At 43.7% G+C, this 15907-nt stretch overlaps 2 protein-coding genes across 6 annotated transcripts; one reads left to right on the top strand and one right to left on the bottom strand.

Moving 5' to 3' along the window:
• Nucleotides 1-3565: 3565 nt before the first annotated feature.
• On the top strand, nucleotides 3566-5369 carry LOC123091157 (40S ribosomal protein S27). Its single transcript, XM_044512568.1, has 3 exons — nucleotides 3566-3807; nucleotides 4300-4328; nucleotides 4994-5369. The coding sequence occupies exons 1-3, from the start codon at nucleotides 3703-3705 to the stop codon at nucleotides 5118-5120; spliced, it is 261 nt and encodes an 86-aa protein (XP_044368503.1). The 5' UTR covers nucleotides 3566-3702; the 3' UTR covers nucleotides 5121-5369.
• Nucleotides 5370-7187: 1818 nt separating this feature from the next.
• On the bottom strand, nucleotides 7188-10614 carry LOC123094519 (pre-mRNA-processing protein 40A). 5 transcript variants are annotated; one of them, XM_044516506.1, is made up of 10 exons: nucleotides 10414-10611; nucleotides 9847-9888; nucleotides 9715-9766; nucleotides 9148-9404; nucleotides 8954-9034; nucleotides 8743-8804; nucleotides 8572-8641; nucleotides 7946-7998; nucleotides 7789-7846; nucleotides 7188-7699 (listed from the first exon to the last, which is right to left on the bottom strand). In XM_044516506.1, the coding sequence occupies exons 4-10, from the start codon at nucleotides 9349-9351 to the stop codon at nucleotides 7541-7543; spliced, it is 687 nt and encodes a 228-aa protein (XP_044372441.1). In that variant the 5' UTR covers nucleotides 9352-9404; nucleotides 9715-9766; nucleotides 9847-9888; nucleotides 10414-10611; the 3' UTR covers nucleotides 7188-7540. The 5 variants fall into 5 exon arrangements, with proteins under 5 accessions (XP_044372441.1, XP_044372442.1, XP_044372440.1 ...); XM_044516507.1 differs by lacking the exon at nucleotides 9715-9766 and having other exon boundaries at nucleotides 9847-9898; XM_044516505.1 differs by lacking the exon at nucleotides 9715-9766.
• Between the last annotated feature and the right edge of the window lie 5293 nt (nucleotides 10615-15907).

Genomic DNA, 15907 nt, shown 5'->3' with positions numbered 1-15907 from the left:
TCCCGTTTCCTTCTCTTCTGTTTCTCTATTTCTGGCTCTCGCCATTTTTTCAGGAGACATGATGAGAGATCTTGTTACCGATCATGCAGGATAGATTATTTTTCGAAAAAAATATACCGATAATGCCATTCGGCTGACGTTTTACTTTTCCGGATGAAATACTTGCATTTTTTTGACGGGGAACGCCAGCCTGAATTTATATTAGCCAGGGAGAGATGACAACATTCAGGTAGTTACATAGGGTGAAGAAAAAGAAAAATTACAAGGGGTTAGCCCCTGACAAATAGCAGATGAAAGCTAAATTCTCGCAGATAAATGATACAACATGGTGCCCCGGTCCTTTAGAAGGGCCTGCTTGACAGCATTTTTGCAGCGATTAGACCAGAACACTAGATCCTCTCCAGATCGTCGTAGAGTGACATACAGATCCTCATCGTGAGCACGGAAGACCATAGCATTTCTCCGCTTCCAAATAGACCAAAGAATGGCAATGATGCCTGTAGAGCGAACTTTATCAATTGAAGAGTTAGACCAAATATCTTGAATATGTTCGACTTCTGGAGGACGACGACGAAGAAGATTGTCCCAAAGCAGCTTGATGGAGTGGCAGTTCAATAGCAAGTGACTTGTGGTTTCTAGCTCATCGCAAAATGGGCAAGTATTGGAGCTTGACATCCCATGCCGGAAACGCCGATTGTTTGTAAATAGTCTGTTCCGAAAGGCTAGCCAAGTGAACAATCGACACCTATTTGGAGCATAGTTCTTCCAAGTAGCTATGGCGCACCTGTCCTCCGGCCTAGCTGCAAACACAAAAGCATATGCCGATCTTGCCGAGATCGGCTTGTTGTCGATGCGTCCAACACGACGGTCAGCCACTAAAGGGGTTAGAGTTACAGTGGCAATCGTAACGTGCAACGCGGCAAGTTCCTGTTCCGCAATCGAGGAAATCCTAGGGCGGAGGTCCAAACACAAAACCGGGGCACCTAGAACCCTAGCCACTGAAGCATTCGGCCTAGTAGAGTGAGAGAAAATAGCAGGGAATCGAGCAGCAAGTGTATTGTCAGTCAACCACACGTCAAGCCAAAAAGCAGTAGCAGTGTCGTTGCTGGGAAATACTTGCATTACTCAATCACAACCTTCGGCTGACGTTGCTGGGAGGGATGCAATTGCAAAAAAAAATTGAACATAGTACAGACACACCTTCGCACATATGCACACTCACATTTTGATGTCAATTTACATTGTCACAGCCAGATATCAATTTTAGTTTATAAGCACGGCAATTTTGTGAGAAAAAGCAGAGCCGCCATACTTGATCACTAACTAAAATTATCGTCCTCGGCCATCACAAATTACCATCGCGTCAGTCGCACGTCGGAGAGGCACTTTCTGATTGCCATAATAACCGCTTGTTTGGTGATTTCGATCGAAATGCCGCTCTAGTAGAGTTATCATCCGTTCATCAATTTTATTATGGAGGTTGCTCCAAATCGAGCGGTGAGTCATCATATTTGGAAGTCATGGAGCGTTGCTTTGGGGCGTGCTCCATCTTCAAGCGCGCGCAAGAGGAAAGTTTCACCTCCCTGCTCATCCTCTGACGTGGTCCATTTCTCTCCCTACTGACGCCTATGGCATCGAGAAGCGAGCCAATTTAATGGCAGCCATTGTGTACCCAATTGCTCGCCCTTTGCCACCATTTTTTCCTGCCACCCGCCACTATGAAAAGACTGTCCCAGACCAATGTTGGCTCGCATTCACCTCCCTCTTTCACTTTCACCGTGTCACTTCTCCTTCGTCCAAACTAAGCCGCTCTCGGAGGAGGAGGAACATATGCTTGATGAGGAGGAGGCCGCACAGAAGGATCCCGCCATCCTTGCTGAGTGGACGATTGGGATCCCGAAACGCACGCGCTGGTTTGTGATAAGCAACATGGCTACGTGAAGACCTTGTATACACATTTTTAAATTTGTGAACACTTTTGAACTCATGAACTTTCCAAATTCATGTTTTTTTTCAATTTATAATTTTTAAATATTTGATTAGTTTTAAATTTGCGACCTCATATCCGTGATCATTTTTAAATTTTGCAAACATTCTTTTAAAATTAACTTTTTTTTTGAATTTCATGAACATTTTTTCAAATCTACGAACATTTCCAAATTCATGTATTGAATTCACACAAAAAGTTACTTTGTGAACATTATTTTGTTGTCACAAACATTTTTGAATTTGTCATATTTTTTTAACTCATGAATTTTTTTTAAATTCACATTTTATTTCAATTCTTGAACAGTTTTTGAATCTGTGAACATTCTTTAAGTCTGCAAACATGTTTTCGAAACTCGTGGACATTTTTCAGAATGTTTTTTTTAACTATCAAACATGTTTGAATTCAGTAACACTTTCAAATAAAAATAAAATCAACCGAAATAAAAAGGCTCCGGAATCTATAAAAGTGAAGCACCAAAATATGAAGGAAAAACTGAAAGAAAGAAAAAGCGAAATCACGAGTACTCCTTGCGGAGATCACTCCAACTCCCCATGTTGCGACAAGTGGCGCGCGTCACTTGTCGTAACCTGGGAGTTTTCCCTTTTTTCGTAAATCCGTTTATTCGAAACGTTTTATCTCTTAAACCGTGCGTCCAAATCTCGAACCGCTTTCGCCGTTGGATTCCACGCGTCGAGATCTTCAAAACTAGATCACATGTTTATAGGTTTTGATGAACTTTTTTTTTTCACGAAAAAACCCGGACGAAAAAACCGAACCGGGAGCACGGATTTTTTCACTTGCCGAAAGAGGCACGGCCGTGCCTCTGACGAAATCACAATTGTGCCTCTCGCGGAAGCAAAACCGCGCCTCTCACGAAAGAAAAAAACAAAAAAAATGCATTTTTTTCCGTTTCCGAGGAGGCACGGCCGTGACTCTCGCGAAAGCACAACCGTGCCTCTCGCGGAAGCAAAACCGTGCCTCTCGCGAAAGAAAAAAAACATGTGTTTTTTTCGTTTCCAAGAGGCACGGCCGTGACTCTCGCGAAAGCACAGCCGTGCCTCTAGCGGAATCAAAACCGTGCCTCTTGGAAAAAACAAAAAACGCGTTTTTTCCCATTTCCAAGAGGCACGGCCGTGCCTCTCGCAAAAGCACAACTGTGCCTCTCGTGAAAAAAAAATGTGTTTTTTGCGCAAAATTTTTTTTTTTGAATTTTTTTTGGTTGAAATCCTGGGGAAGACCGGCAAAAAACCAAAACACGTAAAAAAAATGGAAAAATTGTTTGAAAAGCCAAAAACGCATGCGAAAAAAAAAATCAAAGGGAGCGCCCAAAACGCGACACGTGTCGAATGGCTGAGAGCGCGTCAAGTGATGCTGATTGTTGCGAGGCTTCCGAAGGAGCGCTCGTTTATTAGTTGCTCCCAAGAAAAAGGAAGAGAAAACCCAAGAAAAAGGGAAGAGAAAAAAAGAGCGTGAAGCGCGGACACGCGTGTAACTGTGCGTGCTGGGCTTGGCCCAGTTAACTTGCGAGACGGGCGACCACTGCTGCATACGGATCGCTATAATTCCGATCCCCTCACCCTTGTCTATAAATACTGCCCCAACCCTAACCTTCTCCAGTTTCTCTACCCCTCGCCGCCGCCGCCTCCTCTTCGGATTGTGTCCCTGCCGGAGACCAGAGAGCGCGGTGCCCGAGCAAACCCTAGCCTCCCACGATGGTGCTGCAGAATGACATCGACCTGCTGAACCCGCCGGCGGAGCTCGAGAAGCTCAAGCACAAGAAGAAGCGCCTCGTCCAGTCCCCCAACTCCTTCTTCATGGTAAAATATTCCCCCTCCCCTTAGAATCCTCTCTCCGTGCGTGCATCTTCTCCTTTACGGCACCATTCTCAGTGGTCTTCGTGCTTCGGTAGGCTCTTGGTTTAGCTGAGTAATTGTGCATGTTACCACCGGGTTCGTGGTAGATTACGCGGCCGATCGTGATTGCCTGTGATTAATCTTGAAGCACGCGTTAGTTCTGTCAAAAAATTACATACCCTTGCATATATGTCAACCCGTGTTGCCACATGTTCTACTAGGTACTGAAAATCTCTATGCTAGAACAAATGTGTGAGTGAACACTATAGAAAGTGTTGTTCTGATCTGAGTTGTTTCTGTGATCATAGAATTGTATAATCCCGTGTAATTTAGTGCCACGTCCCTTTTATAACATGACCGCAATCGGTTTGGTGCATTCCTTATGCTTAAGTTTGGCATTTTTGTTTCTCTGTTTGGATTGTGGTGGTTCTAATGGTCATGTGTTAACTGTTGCAGGACGTCAAGTGCCAAGGCTGCTTCAACATGTAATTTTTCTTCACCATTTGTCTTCTTTGCAACTTCATAGTTCAGTAGGGATCATTTGCTACTGATTAGCCTTAGATGTTCATTTGATAACAGGACACTGTCATGCTTTAAAAACGTTCCTACTCTTTTTGCAAGTAAACTGGTAATGTGAGTGGGCTGCTACCAAGTACATGTGCATAGTTTATTCTACTGCTTTGTGTTTTGCTCTTCAGTACTGCTTTCTGTGACAGCGTATGCTTTATATTTTAAATAAAAAGGGTGGAGGATGCATTTTTTCAAACATGATTCTGTATTTGTTTTGGTCCTGCATTGTATACTTCACTCAGATACCAAAGCCTAGTTGCATGTAGCAGTAAGATGCTAGTTCAAACATAATCCTTGTAAATCACTGCAAACCTAGTGCTGTAATTGTTCCACAAGTGTAACTTGAATCATCAGTTTACCATGCCATTTTACAAAGTTATTTTAAGTACTTTACTATGCAATACATTTGAACATCATGTATCAATCATTTATCATCTTATTCGGACCATTAAGTCAGTCTACTTGCCATGATTTACTTTGTTTGATCTTTGTAGATCACAACTTCAACATGCCCTTGGTTACACCTGTGATTTTGTTTTTTAACGATTGATTGCTGAACAACTCTTTTCTGTGATTGCAGCACTACGGTGTTCAGCCACTCCCAGACCGTCGTGGTGTGCCCAGGCTGCCAAACAGTTCTCTGCCAGCCAACGGGTGGTAAGGCCAGGCTCACTGAGGGTTGCTCCTTCCGCCGCAAGGGCGACTAAATGGAAGGCTATCTTAAAAAGCAAGCCGTTGTTGAACTCTTTAGTTTTTCAGGGGTGTTGGTCGAAAATTTTGCAATGTCGGCAAATTGAATCCATCTTTGGTAATTTGGTATCTAGCTCGAGCAATATTACTATGACACTGTACTATGTTCCGTTTGGGCTGTGAGATCAGACTAGTTGTACCTGCCAGGTAATATGGTGGGTCTGATGAATTGTTGTTTCTAATGATGCTGCTTGCCCTTGCTGGTATATGACTCTTGAATCGTTTGTTGCTTGTATGTTCTGTTTGTGTTTGTTTGCCTTTGTGTCATGAATGGTAGCGCTTGGCTCCGTGTCTACGACATATGGTAGTGCTACAGCTCTCCTGATCGGCGCGCTCCTGATCGGTAAAGGCCGGGGATGTCCTGCCCTTCTGAATGGTATGCACCAATACAGATTACTCTTGAGACCTTTTAGACATGGAGCACTACCTCCGTCCTGGTTTATTGGCCCCCTTAATATTTATTGGTCCCCTTAATATTTTGGGCCAAACTATAATGATAGATTTAGCTATGAAAATAATAGTGCAAGTCACCAAAAATCATATCATTGGATTTGTATTTAAACACTATTTTTGGATATATATCTAATGTCAAAATTTAGCACAAAATGCGAAGGGGGCTAATAAACCAGGACAGAGGTAGTACTACAAATACTACGATGCCAAATGAGTGAATTTACAAATACGTCTATATACATCCTACAAATACTACGAAGCCAAATGAGTGAATTTACAAATACGTCTATATACATCCGTATATTTAGAAACGGAGGAAGTACATTAGATTATAGTTGCCCCCACCTTAATATTTTGGGCCAAACTATAATGATAGATTTAGCTATGAAAATAATAATGCAAGTCACCAAAAATCATATCATTGGATTTGTATTTAAACACTATTTTTGGATATATATCTAATGTCAAAATTTAGCACAAAATGCGAAGGGGGCTAATAAACCAGGACAGAGGTAGTACTACAAATACTACGATGCCAAATGAGTGAATTTACAAATACGTCTATATACATCCTACAAATACTACGAAGCCAAATGAGTGAATTTACAAATACGTCTATATACATCCGTATATTTAGAAACGGAGGAAGTACATTAGATTATAGTTGCCCCCAAAACAACCCAATGATGGACGGACCAACATCCTCATCACGGTTCCCAGTTTTCCTCTCGTCCTTGGCGGCTGGAACCCTAGCCGCCGCCAGGGGAGGCCGGTCTTCCAACGCCGCTCTCCGGCGGCTCCCCTCCGCCGGCGACCTCGGTCGTCGGTGGTGAGGGAGGTCACCGGATCCACGCGTGTGGATCGTTTTTACTCTCTCGTAGTCTAGGTTTTTAGGTTGTTCATCGTCTTTGCTTCGGCGGTGACGATGACAACGCTGAATAAAGATTCTTCGGATCCTTTCCTAACGAGGCCGTCGGTCCTATTGTTGGGGATGGATTTGGAAACCAGTCTGTTCAAGCAAGGATGGCGTGGCGGCGGTGGCATCGTCGTGGTGGACCTGTGTCCTCGAGCTCCGCCGTTGCGACGGCGTTTGCTTCAGCGTCGGCGCGGAGCTTGGGAGGTAGTCCAGGAGCGGATGCAGATTGTGGTCTGCATCGACGACATCTGGAAGACGGAGCATGTGCTGGGCTCGTGGTTCGTGGATGGCAGATATGGTTTCCTCCTTCGGCGTTTTGGTCGTGGTGGGATGCTAGATCTGGAGTTCGATGGCGTGTCCGGGGTGTTGCCCCGGTCTGATTCGTTCAACGGTAAGGGCTTTACTTTTGGTGAGCCACCTTGGAGGTCCGCAAAGCTGCATATCAGCGATGGAGCCGCGTCGAGCTCGGGTGAGAAGGTGATTCGTCATTCTTTTCTTCGGTGGCTACTGTGGTGGTGCCGGAGGCAGGTGACATGCGTTGGTGTCAAGCTCAGAAATGTTTTGCTATCTTTTCAGTTTTGTCATGTTGGTCTTTACGTGACTTGTACTTTGTTCTTTATGATATGAATGAGACACGTATTACCATGCAAAAAAAAAAAACCAACCCAATGATGTTCAGGAAAAGGTTAAAACCACCCCCACTCGCCAGTAACCAGCTCAATAACGTGCAAAACAAGTTGGCTACTGGCCGTGTAAACATACCCAAAGGAGTAAATATTACTACTAAAAACCACAACTCAGGGTAGCTTATACCCAAAGGAGTAGCAACTACGGTATAGCAACTCTGGAACGGGTACCTTATAACAACTTCGGTAAAATCTTAAGAACTTTTTCCTCAAATCAACAACTTTTGATCTAATGTTCAACAGACCACAGATGACTGACCGCTACCTACAGCACCATGTGTGCCTGAAGCCTGAAGCAACTGTTGCTACCATGGGCCAAGACTCAAATCCTCAACTCTTGATCTATTCTTTCAGAAACGACCGCCACTGCATCGTGTGTGCTTGAAGCAGCATAAGAGGATCCAACATAGGCGCCAGCAGTGGTTTGAGCGTCCTGATCAGGCCGTTGGCTTGACGCCTTCTCTGCTAGTTCACGTGCAATCTAAACACAAATCAAAATGAAATTGTAAAAGCATTCCAATCTTTTTTATAATAAAACAGTAGTTCTGGATGTCATGTAAAAAGAGCAACCTTCAGCTCCTCAGGAATAGTCCATTGAGATTTCTTCGTCACTCTGTTGTGGTAGTACCTGGAATAGTAGAATAGTGAGACTTTGGAATAAGGAAAATCCATGATTCCGACCAAATAAGAAAACACCAGTGGCGAAATAAATTCAGTACGAACTTACTTCCGTCCTTCATCCGTAGTATATTCATTCCAAGCAGTAGTCGCATCAGCCCTCTGTTATATCACCGAAGGTATGTAAAAGCCGTAACAGCTCATTAATATAAACAGAAGAACAAAAGCAAACACTGAAGTGAAATTGCACTGCCCTCTTGAGGAATAAAAACAAAGAATCTTCGACAATAATTGCAAGATATTTATGATATAGAAATAGAACAAAGGTAAGTAAAATGGGAAGAAAGCAATTGTACGGATGTGTTGATGAAAGAGAGCATAATCATGAGGTCATGTGATCCATTGTGTCCATCAACTTTTTAAATTTAGATATCAGTCATGTGAAAAATGTAAGCAGTGCATAAAACACGGGCACGCATTGCAGAAGTTGCCACTGCTACTAATGCAGATAAATAGTCACCTTATACAAGCAAAGTTCTGAAGTTCCTTTTTTCCATGTAAACCGAAAGTAGCAATATCACAGGTGCGTTGTACAAGACAAACAACCATGGAAATCTACAGGTTGATAAAATAATAACAATATGCTGAAAATAGAAAATGAAACTATAGTCAAGACTTCATGAGAACAAAGACAACAGTAGGAAAGCCAACAAATAAGAACACATCACAACTGACCTCCAAAGGTGTCATCAACTCGGCAGGTTTGTACCAACTTGATTGCTTTGTCCTCCTATTGTAATAGTACCTAGGTAAATATAAGATATACCAAAGCATGTAACATTGAATCATGCTGCCATACATCACAAGGGAACTTATTAGTTAAAAAATAATTCAAAGACAACTTACTTTTTCCCTTCATGTGAAAAGTGCTCTTGCCAATCCAAAGGGCTAGGGTCAGATGAGCTAACCTGCAAGTTTGCAGACTGAGTTTATGCATGGGAAAAGCTTTTTCAATTTTATGTAGTAGACAAGAATGGAATGAAGTGGCAAACATCTTAATTATATGTTGCAGACAAAAATCAACTGATGCAAATGAACCCAAGGTCATGCTACTTACTGAGGGCAACCAAGCAGACATGGTGTGATGCTGAGTTGAACCCAGGGGGTGAACTAGAACAGGAACCCACATTTGTTGATACTGAAATGTAGAATTAATAACTTGTCAGCAAAGAAAAACATTCTAGATATATACTACTGCGAGGGAGAAGCCTTCCATATGCATACATCGAAGTAAGACAGTGAAACACATACAGTATAAAACGGAGGCTGCATAGGGGCACCCATGTTTGGCATATATCCACCAGGTAGCACAGCTCGTGGTGCAGGTAGAACAAGGCCAGAGTGAGGCATATGGTGCCCAAGTTGTGGGAAATGTGGCATCTGCTCTGACATCCCCATGTTAGCTTCTGGCATGTCCTGATCAACAAGTTGAAACGGTTGCCGCACAGGTTGCATTGCATGAACTGAACAAGTTGAAGAGTGTGTTGTCGAGGATCAACCAGGCTAAACTGAAAACAGAGCACAAAATAGCAATAAGCAACCTAACATAAGGAGATATATAAGTCCGAACTCAACTATATTCAACTAACACAAAGATGCTGAATCATACAAAAAGAGATATATCCACAAATAATGCCACAATGGGCAACCATATAGAAACAGTGGTTCGTCATGCATGCGCCTCTATCTCTCGAGCAGAACGATGCATTGCCAGCTCTGCTCAGGCTGAGCCGCCTGACCATCTAAGCAAACCATGCCCACTCAGTAAAACAAAACAAACAACATTCCTATAGTCGTGCAAAACCAATTCCTGCTTACTCTGTTATCACCGCCACTCTATCACCAAAATATCTATGTTGCAGAAGCAGACCTGTCGATTAAAACAGGTATGTGGTTGTTCACGCTTCAGTTTTACAGGTGATAGGAAAAAGGTTACTTGGAGACACTCACCAAGAAATCACTGGCCCACAATCTCCTTTATGGCTACTGCACCTACACATGTCTCCAAGTGCAAACAATGACTGTTACTTATTAATTCACCACAAAAAAAAGTAATAATCAATTGCATCTTTAGGCATATTATTGGATTTAATCATCTGCCAATGCAGCTCACTAATCCTTCCCCAACCCCACCTCGTGTGGGAGCTTCTAGCACTGGGTCTGTCCAATGCAGCTCACTGATTGATTAGCGGCAAGGGAACAAAGCATTAGTAATGATTAGTCTTGCCGTGCTATCATAATTACTCATAAAAAACATTCCTTTTTCTTCAAATACATGTGAGAATCGGTTCTCCTGGCAGATAGATTGGCGGGGAGCCGGGGGAGCAACTAGACCAAAGCTACCGAAACTCTCTTGCCTATAATAAACCGACCAAATTACTCAATGCAGCACATCTAACTATCCCCTGATGCGACTGTTGCAAAGCGCCCCTGTACTGTAATCAGCTGGACCGAAACTACCGAATTACCATGACCCCGCACGGATGAATTGCAAATTGAGGAGGCCCAAAAACTAACCAAACAGCAGCAGCAGCACTTCGATCGGCGTCGGAGGCCCTCGCCTGCGGCGACGGACCGGGATCCGCACGGTGGTCCGACGAACTCCGGTGGCAAAGCCGCAGCGGTCCTGCGGTGGCTTAGGGTGGTGCGCCTAGGGATTGGCGAAAGAGGAGAGGAGAGCTGGGCCGCGTGGATTCGACACGTATCTGCAGTTTTGCGGGGCCGCTGCTATGTGGCAATTCCTCCTATTGGCCGCTCGTCGCGGCAAAAATTGTCGACATGCCGCACTGGACTGAACTAACCCGGCCCATTTTAATTTTTTTTTCAACGCAGTACAAAGACAGATGCTCGCATACCGCTCAAGAAAACATACACTCAACCAATTGTTGGCATATTGTCAGTCATCAGGCCAAAGGATTAACTTTTTTTTTGAGGGGTGCCAAAGGATCAACTATGATCAATTATGTAAAGCCATCTATTTATTTCAACAAGGGTTGTTTGGAGAATGTGAGAATAAAAGGTATTCTAAATGCTCCTAATGAAACTCTAAACGAGAAATACTTAAGGATGCCTTTTGAATTCTGATAATGGCCCTTCAAAGAATGGAGAATTTTAAATACCTTATTAAAGATAGGCTATGGAGCAAAGTGCAGGGATGGATTGAAATGATCATGTCCACTGCAGGGAAGGAAGGCTTGGTTGAATCAGTGGCACAAGCAGTACCGGTATTCTCTATGTCTTGTTTCAAATTACCCAGAGGTCTTCCTGAACACATGAACATGTTGATTCGGAAATTCTGGTGGGGCAGCAAGGATGATCATAGAAAACCCAGTTGGATCTCTTAGGAGTCAATGGCACAACCATAAGCTATGGAGGGGTTGGGGTTCAAGGACTTTGAAAATTTTAAGCTAGCCACGTTGGCTAGACTATCTTGCACTACTAGAAAAAAGCCTAGCAGTAGCGCTTGTTTTTGGGCTAGCAGTGGCGCGCGGGGGGGGGGGGGGGGGGGGGCTACTGCTACGACGCTATAGCTAAATGTTAGCAGTAGCGTTGGTTAACCAACGTTACTGCTATACCTACTTAGCAGTAGCGCTTTATAAAGAACGCGCTACTGGTAGTTACTAGCAGCGCGCCTCTCCATCCACGCTACTACTATTATTACATATTATATTTCTTTTTTATTTTATGTCGTATTCATACACCATTGTACAAGTTTTATACAGTAGCAATTTAGAGATTGTTTTTACATCATAATGAGTTATTACATCACTTGGTGAAAGAACTGTAGACCCATCCACTTGAAACTAATCCACGGTTCTTTCACCAAGTGATGTAATAACTCATCATCGTCACCGTCATCATCATCATCATCATCATCATCATCATCATCATCATCATATCATTAACAACTTATCATCATAATACATCATTGTCATATAACAGCTCCTCCTCATTATCATTTTCGTCCATGATAACAACTTCTCATCATCATCATAGTCATAATCAACACTAACTAATTTTCATCATCATCATCATAGTCATAATCAACACTAACTAATTTTTCTTAATACCTAGGATCTATTCCTCTCTCCTAGATAAAATACCATAAAACAGATAAACCGGTCCATCTCCATAATGGAGAATGGAGATACACCTATGTCCAACTTGTGGCTTGCGCACATTCATGTTGTCTCCAATTAGTTCTGTGTGCGCATTCATCACTTTGCTCCATTCTTTGATATTGAGACTTCCATCCTTTGAAGAAATCGAGTATGTAGTATGGTAAGCCTTCGAAGGAGTTGGTTGTAAGCTAACCATATGCATATAACCTTTGGTAAACAGCATGTAAGGCACAACCTCCTTCGGGAGCCTCTGTTGAAAACCCTAATAGTAGCATATCTAGTTAGCAATGTAGTTTATATACTTAAGAAAAATGTATGCAATAAAGTTACCATCATTAACAAAATTTTACCAAGTTTTTGGTAATGAAGTTACCATCATGCAATTTATGGACTAGTGGCACGTATCCAGTAAAATTTGGGAGGATAGAATGATTGGTTTTAAAGGCCTCAACATCATCTATGAATGAGACAAGATAACCTTTCTCCTCATAATTAAGCTCGGAGTCATAGCTGTAGTATGTCCTGTCTATAGCCTTACAAGTATTTTTGGAAGATAAGAAATAAGCTGACAATTATAAATAAAGATGTTTAGTACCGATGAACACCAAATATTTTTAAATTAACAATATAAGTTACTTAACTTAACAAATTAGTTTGACAAAGTCACATTTAGGAAAAACTGGAGGCGTATCCACATCCACCCAGATGTCGATATTATCATCATCATCATCTTTGGGACGAATATCAAATGTTATTTGCATACCCTTGTCAAATCCATATGCCTTGCAGAGAGCTTCCCAATTAGAGCAACCGAAAGGGGAGTGATTGATCACATTGTACAGCTTAACCCGAAACGCATAACCATGTTTAGTTCTTAAGTGAGCCCTCCTCGTCTCCATATTCTCAAAGTCTTTGAAACCGAGCTTCTGCAATACATATGGTCTTGCATGGCATGGGATGTACTAATCGAATTGAAAAAAATCAAGAAATTACACATTGAACAAAAGAATAACAAGTGATGATATTAATTACGATGAAATGCTTGTCGTTGCATATCGTACAAACATCAAAGGTCTCGTCCAGCTTCACGGTGAAAAACCTATCATCTTGCAGGTGAGGAAACCTGTCGCACAAACCCTGGTCATCGTAGCAGTAATGGCACTCCGGGATCCTATCGTCATCAGACATCTGTTGTGTTCATAATTCAAAGATTAATCTTCTGAATATTCATCACGGGGATTTTCGGTCTGTCGAGTCTTCCTTGAAAACTCTCATCTCACGTGGTGTATATGGCGGGAACTCCCACTCTGATATATTCGGCCGTCGGTGATGGTCGCTCCTCCCTTCGTCCCCGAGTGCATTACACCAATCTCTGACATTTGTGACCGTCGGCGATGGTAGCTACTCCTGTCATTCCAAATTGCATTACACCAAAATAGCACCTTGGAATGAAGAAGAAGCTACCCACACGACAACAGTCGGGATTCTTCGTCCTCTCATATATGGTGGAGACTCTCCCTCACTGATTCCTCTCTGACATTTGCGACCGTCGGTGATGGTCGTTCTTCTCTTCCTTCCCGTGCATTACCAAAAGGTCTATCACGAGAAAGAAGAGGAAGAACGACCCCCACGACAACAATCGGCATTCTTCTTCTCTCATATATGGTGGACACTCCCTCACTGTTTTTTGACTGTCATATATGCAGCCACAGCAGACTTAAAGTCAACCCAAAATGTCGTTTAATGCTCTTTCCAGCAAATCCAATGCACTCGATGTTTCCTATATTATAGCACAAGACATGCCAAAATTCACGGAAAAATCCGGCATGACCTTTGCTAAAAAGGACATATCGAGCGCCTGAAATTTGCTGGAATAAAAATTAATCAACACTCCGGTAAAACATAGGCCACTCTGAGGTGTTCCCTGCAAACATAGGCCACTTGGGCAAGCACTAGTAGTACACAACACTACATATGATATGTCACAGCTACTCATCCATGTAAATTATCATAGCTACTCATCCACTACTCTACTACATCTATCAAAACATCTACATCATCATCAACATGGGGATTTGACTGATCTCACCTCGAAGTTGGAGGGGGTAGGTGATGGGGACGACGGCGGGGATGATGCAGGGCTCCTTGATTCATGCAAAAACAAAATATAAACAAAAACAATTTATATCTACCTTCCACAAAAAGTTCTACCTATCTGTACTATTCACAAAACCTACATTCTACAATCAAAGTGTTACATATCAACTAAATCTATTAACTATGTTTGAATTTTTACTAATTTACTAAAAAATCTACTCTATTGAAACACCTACATTTACTAAAAAAATCTACTCTATTTAAACACCTGCATTGAAAATATTCATTTCAAAAGACCTACATTTACTAATTTTCTTATCTATCCAAAAGACCTACATTTACTAAAAAAATATACTCTATTCAAAAGAACTACATTGAAATAATCTCCATTCTATTGAGTGCAAATCATCTACATTCTATTGTATTAAAAAACTACATAATGCAAGAACGGAGTGAGGAGAGATGAGGGAGGGAGGAGGGAGCAGGGGGGTCGAAGGAGGGAGGAGGATCAGAGGAGGGAGGAGAGGGGAGGAGAGGGGAGGGAGGGGGTGGGAGGAGGAAGGAGGAGGGAGGAGAGAGGAGTGGGAGGAGGGCTTGGCCGGAGGAGGAGGAGGGCTTGGGCGGAGGAGAGGGGGAGGAAGAGGGCTTGGTGGAGGATGAGGAGTGTTGGGGAACGTTGCATAAAATAAAAAAATTCCTACGCTCACCAAGATCAATCTATGAGTTCATCTAGCAACGAGAGAGAGGAGTGCATCTACATACCCTTGTAGATCGCGTGCGGAAGCGTTCAAGAGAACGGGGTTGAGGGAGTCGTTCTCGTCGTGATCCAAATCACCGGAGATCCTAGCGCCGAACGGATGGCACCTCCGCGTTCAACACATGTACGGTCAGCGTGACGTCTCCTCCTTCTTGATCCAGCAAGGGGGAAGGAGAGGTTGATGAAGATCCAGCAGCACGACGGCGTGGTGGTGGATGCAGCAGGGCTCCGGCAGGGCTTCGCCAAGCAACTACGGGAGGGAGAGGTGTAGCAGGGAGGGGAGGGAGGCGCCAGGGTGTTGGGTGCGGCTGCCCTCCCACCCCCCTCTTTATATAGGGACCCCAGGGGGGGAGCCGGCCCTAGAGATGGGATCTCTAGGGGGGGGGGGGCGGCCAAGGGGGGAAACTTGCCCCCCAAGGCAAGTGGAGGCGCCCCCTTCCCTAGGGTTCCCAACCCTAGGCGTAGAGGGGGGCCCAGGGGGGGGGGGCGCACCAGCCCACCAGGGGCTGGTTCCCCTCCCACTTCAGCCCATGGGGCCCTCCGGGATAGGTGGCCCCACCCGGTGGACCCCCGGGACCCTTCCGGTGGTCCCGGTACAATACCGGGTGACCCCGAAACTTTCCCGATGGCCGAAACTCGACTTCCCATATATAATTCTTTACCTACGGACCATTCCGGAACTCCTCGTGACGTCCAGGATCTCATCCGGGACTCCGAACAACTTTCGGTTTGCTGCATACTCATATTCATACAACCCTAGCGTCACCGAACCTTAAGTGTGTAGATCCTACGGGTTCGGGAGACATGTAGACATGACCGAGACGGCTCTCCGGTCAATAACCAACAGCGGGATCTGGATACCCATGTTGGCTCCCACATGCTCCTCGATGATCTCATCGGATGAACCACGATGTTGAGGATTCAAGCAACCCCGTATACAATTCCCTTTGTCAAACGGTATGTTACTTGCCCGAGATTCGATCGTCGGTATCCCAATACCTCGTTCAATCTCGTTACCGGCATGTCACTTTACTCG

Source organism: Triticum aestivum, chromosome 4B (genome assembly GCF_018294505.1).
Source record: "Triticum aestivum cultivar Chinese Spring chromosome 4B, IWGSC CS RefSeq v2.1, whole genome shotgun sequence".
Taxonomy (NCBI): domain Eukaryota; kingdom Viridiplantae; phylum Streptophyta; class Magnoliopsida; order Poales; family Poaceae; genus Triticum; species Triticum aestivum.
The sequence above is the reverse complement of the archived record's forward strand: the minus strand, read 5'-3'. Positions and strand labels throughout refer to the sequence as shown.

Coding starts and splice junctions, on each gene's coding strand:
- LOC123091157 (XM_044512568.1), top strand. CDS start 3,703: ATGGTGCTGCAGAATGACATCGACCTGCTGAACCCGCCGGCGGAGCTC. Junction 3,808..4,299: donor CCCCCAACTCCTTCTTCATG/GTAAAATATTCC, acceptor TAACTGTTGCAG/GACGTCAAGTGCCAAGGCTG. Junction 4,329..4,993: donor TGCCAAGGCTGCTTCAACAT/GTAATTTTTCTT, acceptor CTGTGATTGCAG/CACTACGGTGTTCAGCCACT.
- LOC123094519 (XM_044516504.1), bottom strand. CDS start 9,351: ATGCAACCTGTGCGGCAACCGTTTCAACTTGTTGATCAGGACATGCCA. Junction 9,035..9,147: donor TGCAGCCTCCGTTTTATACT/GTATGTGTTTCA, acceptor TCTACATTTCAG/TATCAACAAATGTGGGTTCC. Junction 8,805..8,953: donor TGTCTGCTTGGTTGCCCTCA/GTAAGTAGCATG, acceptor GCAAACTTGCAG/GTTAGCTCATCTGACCCTAG.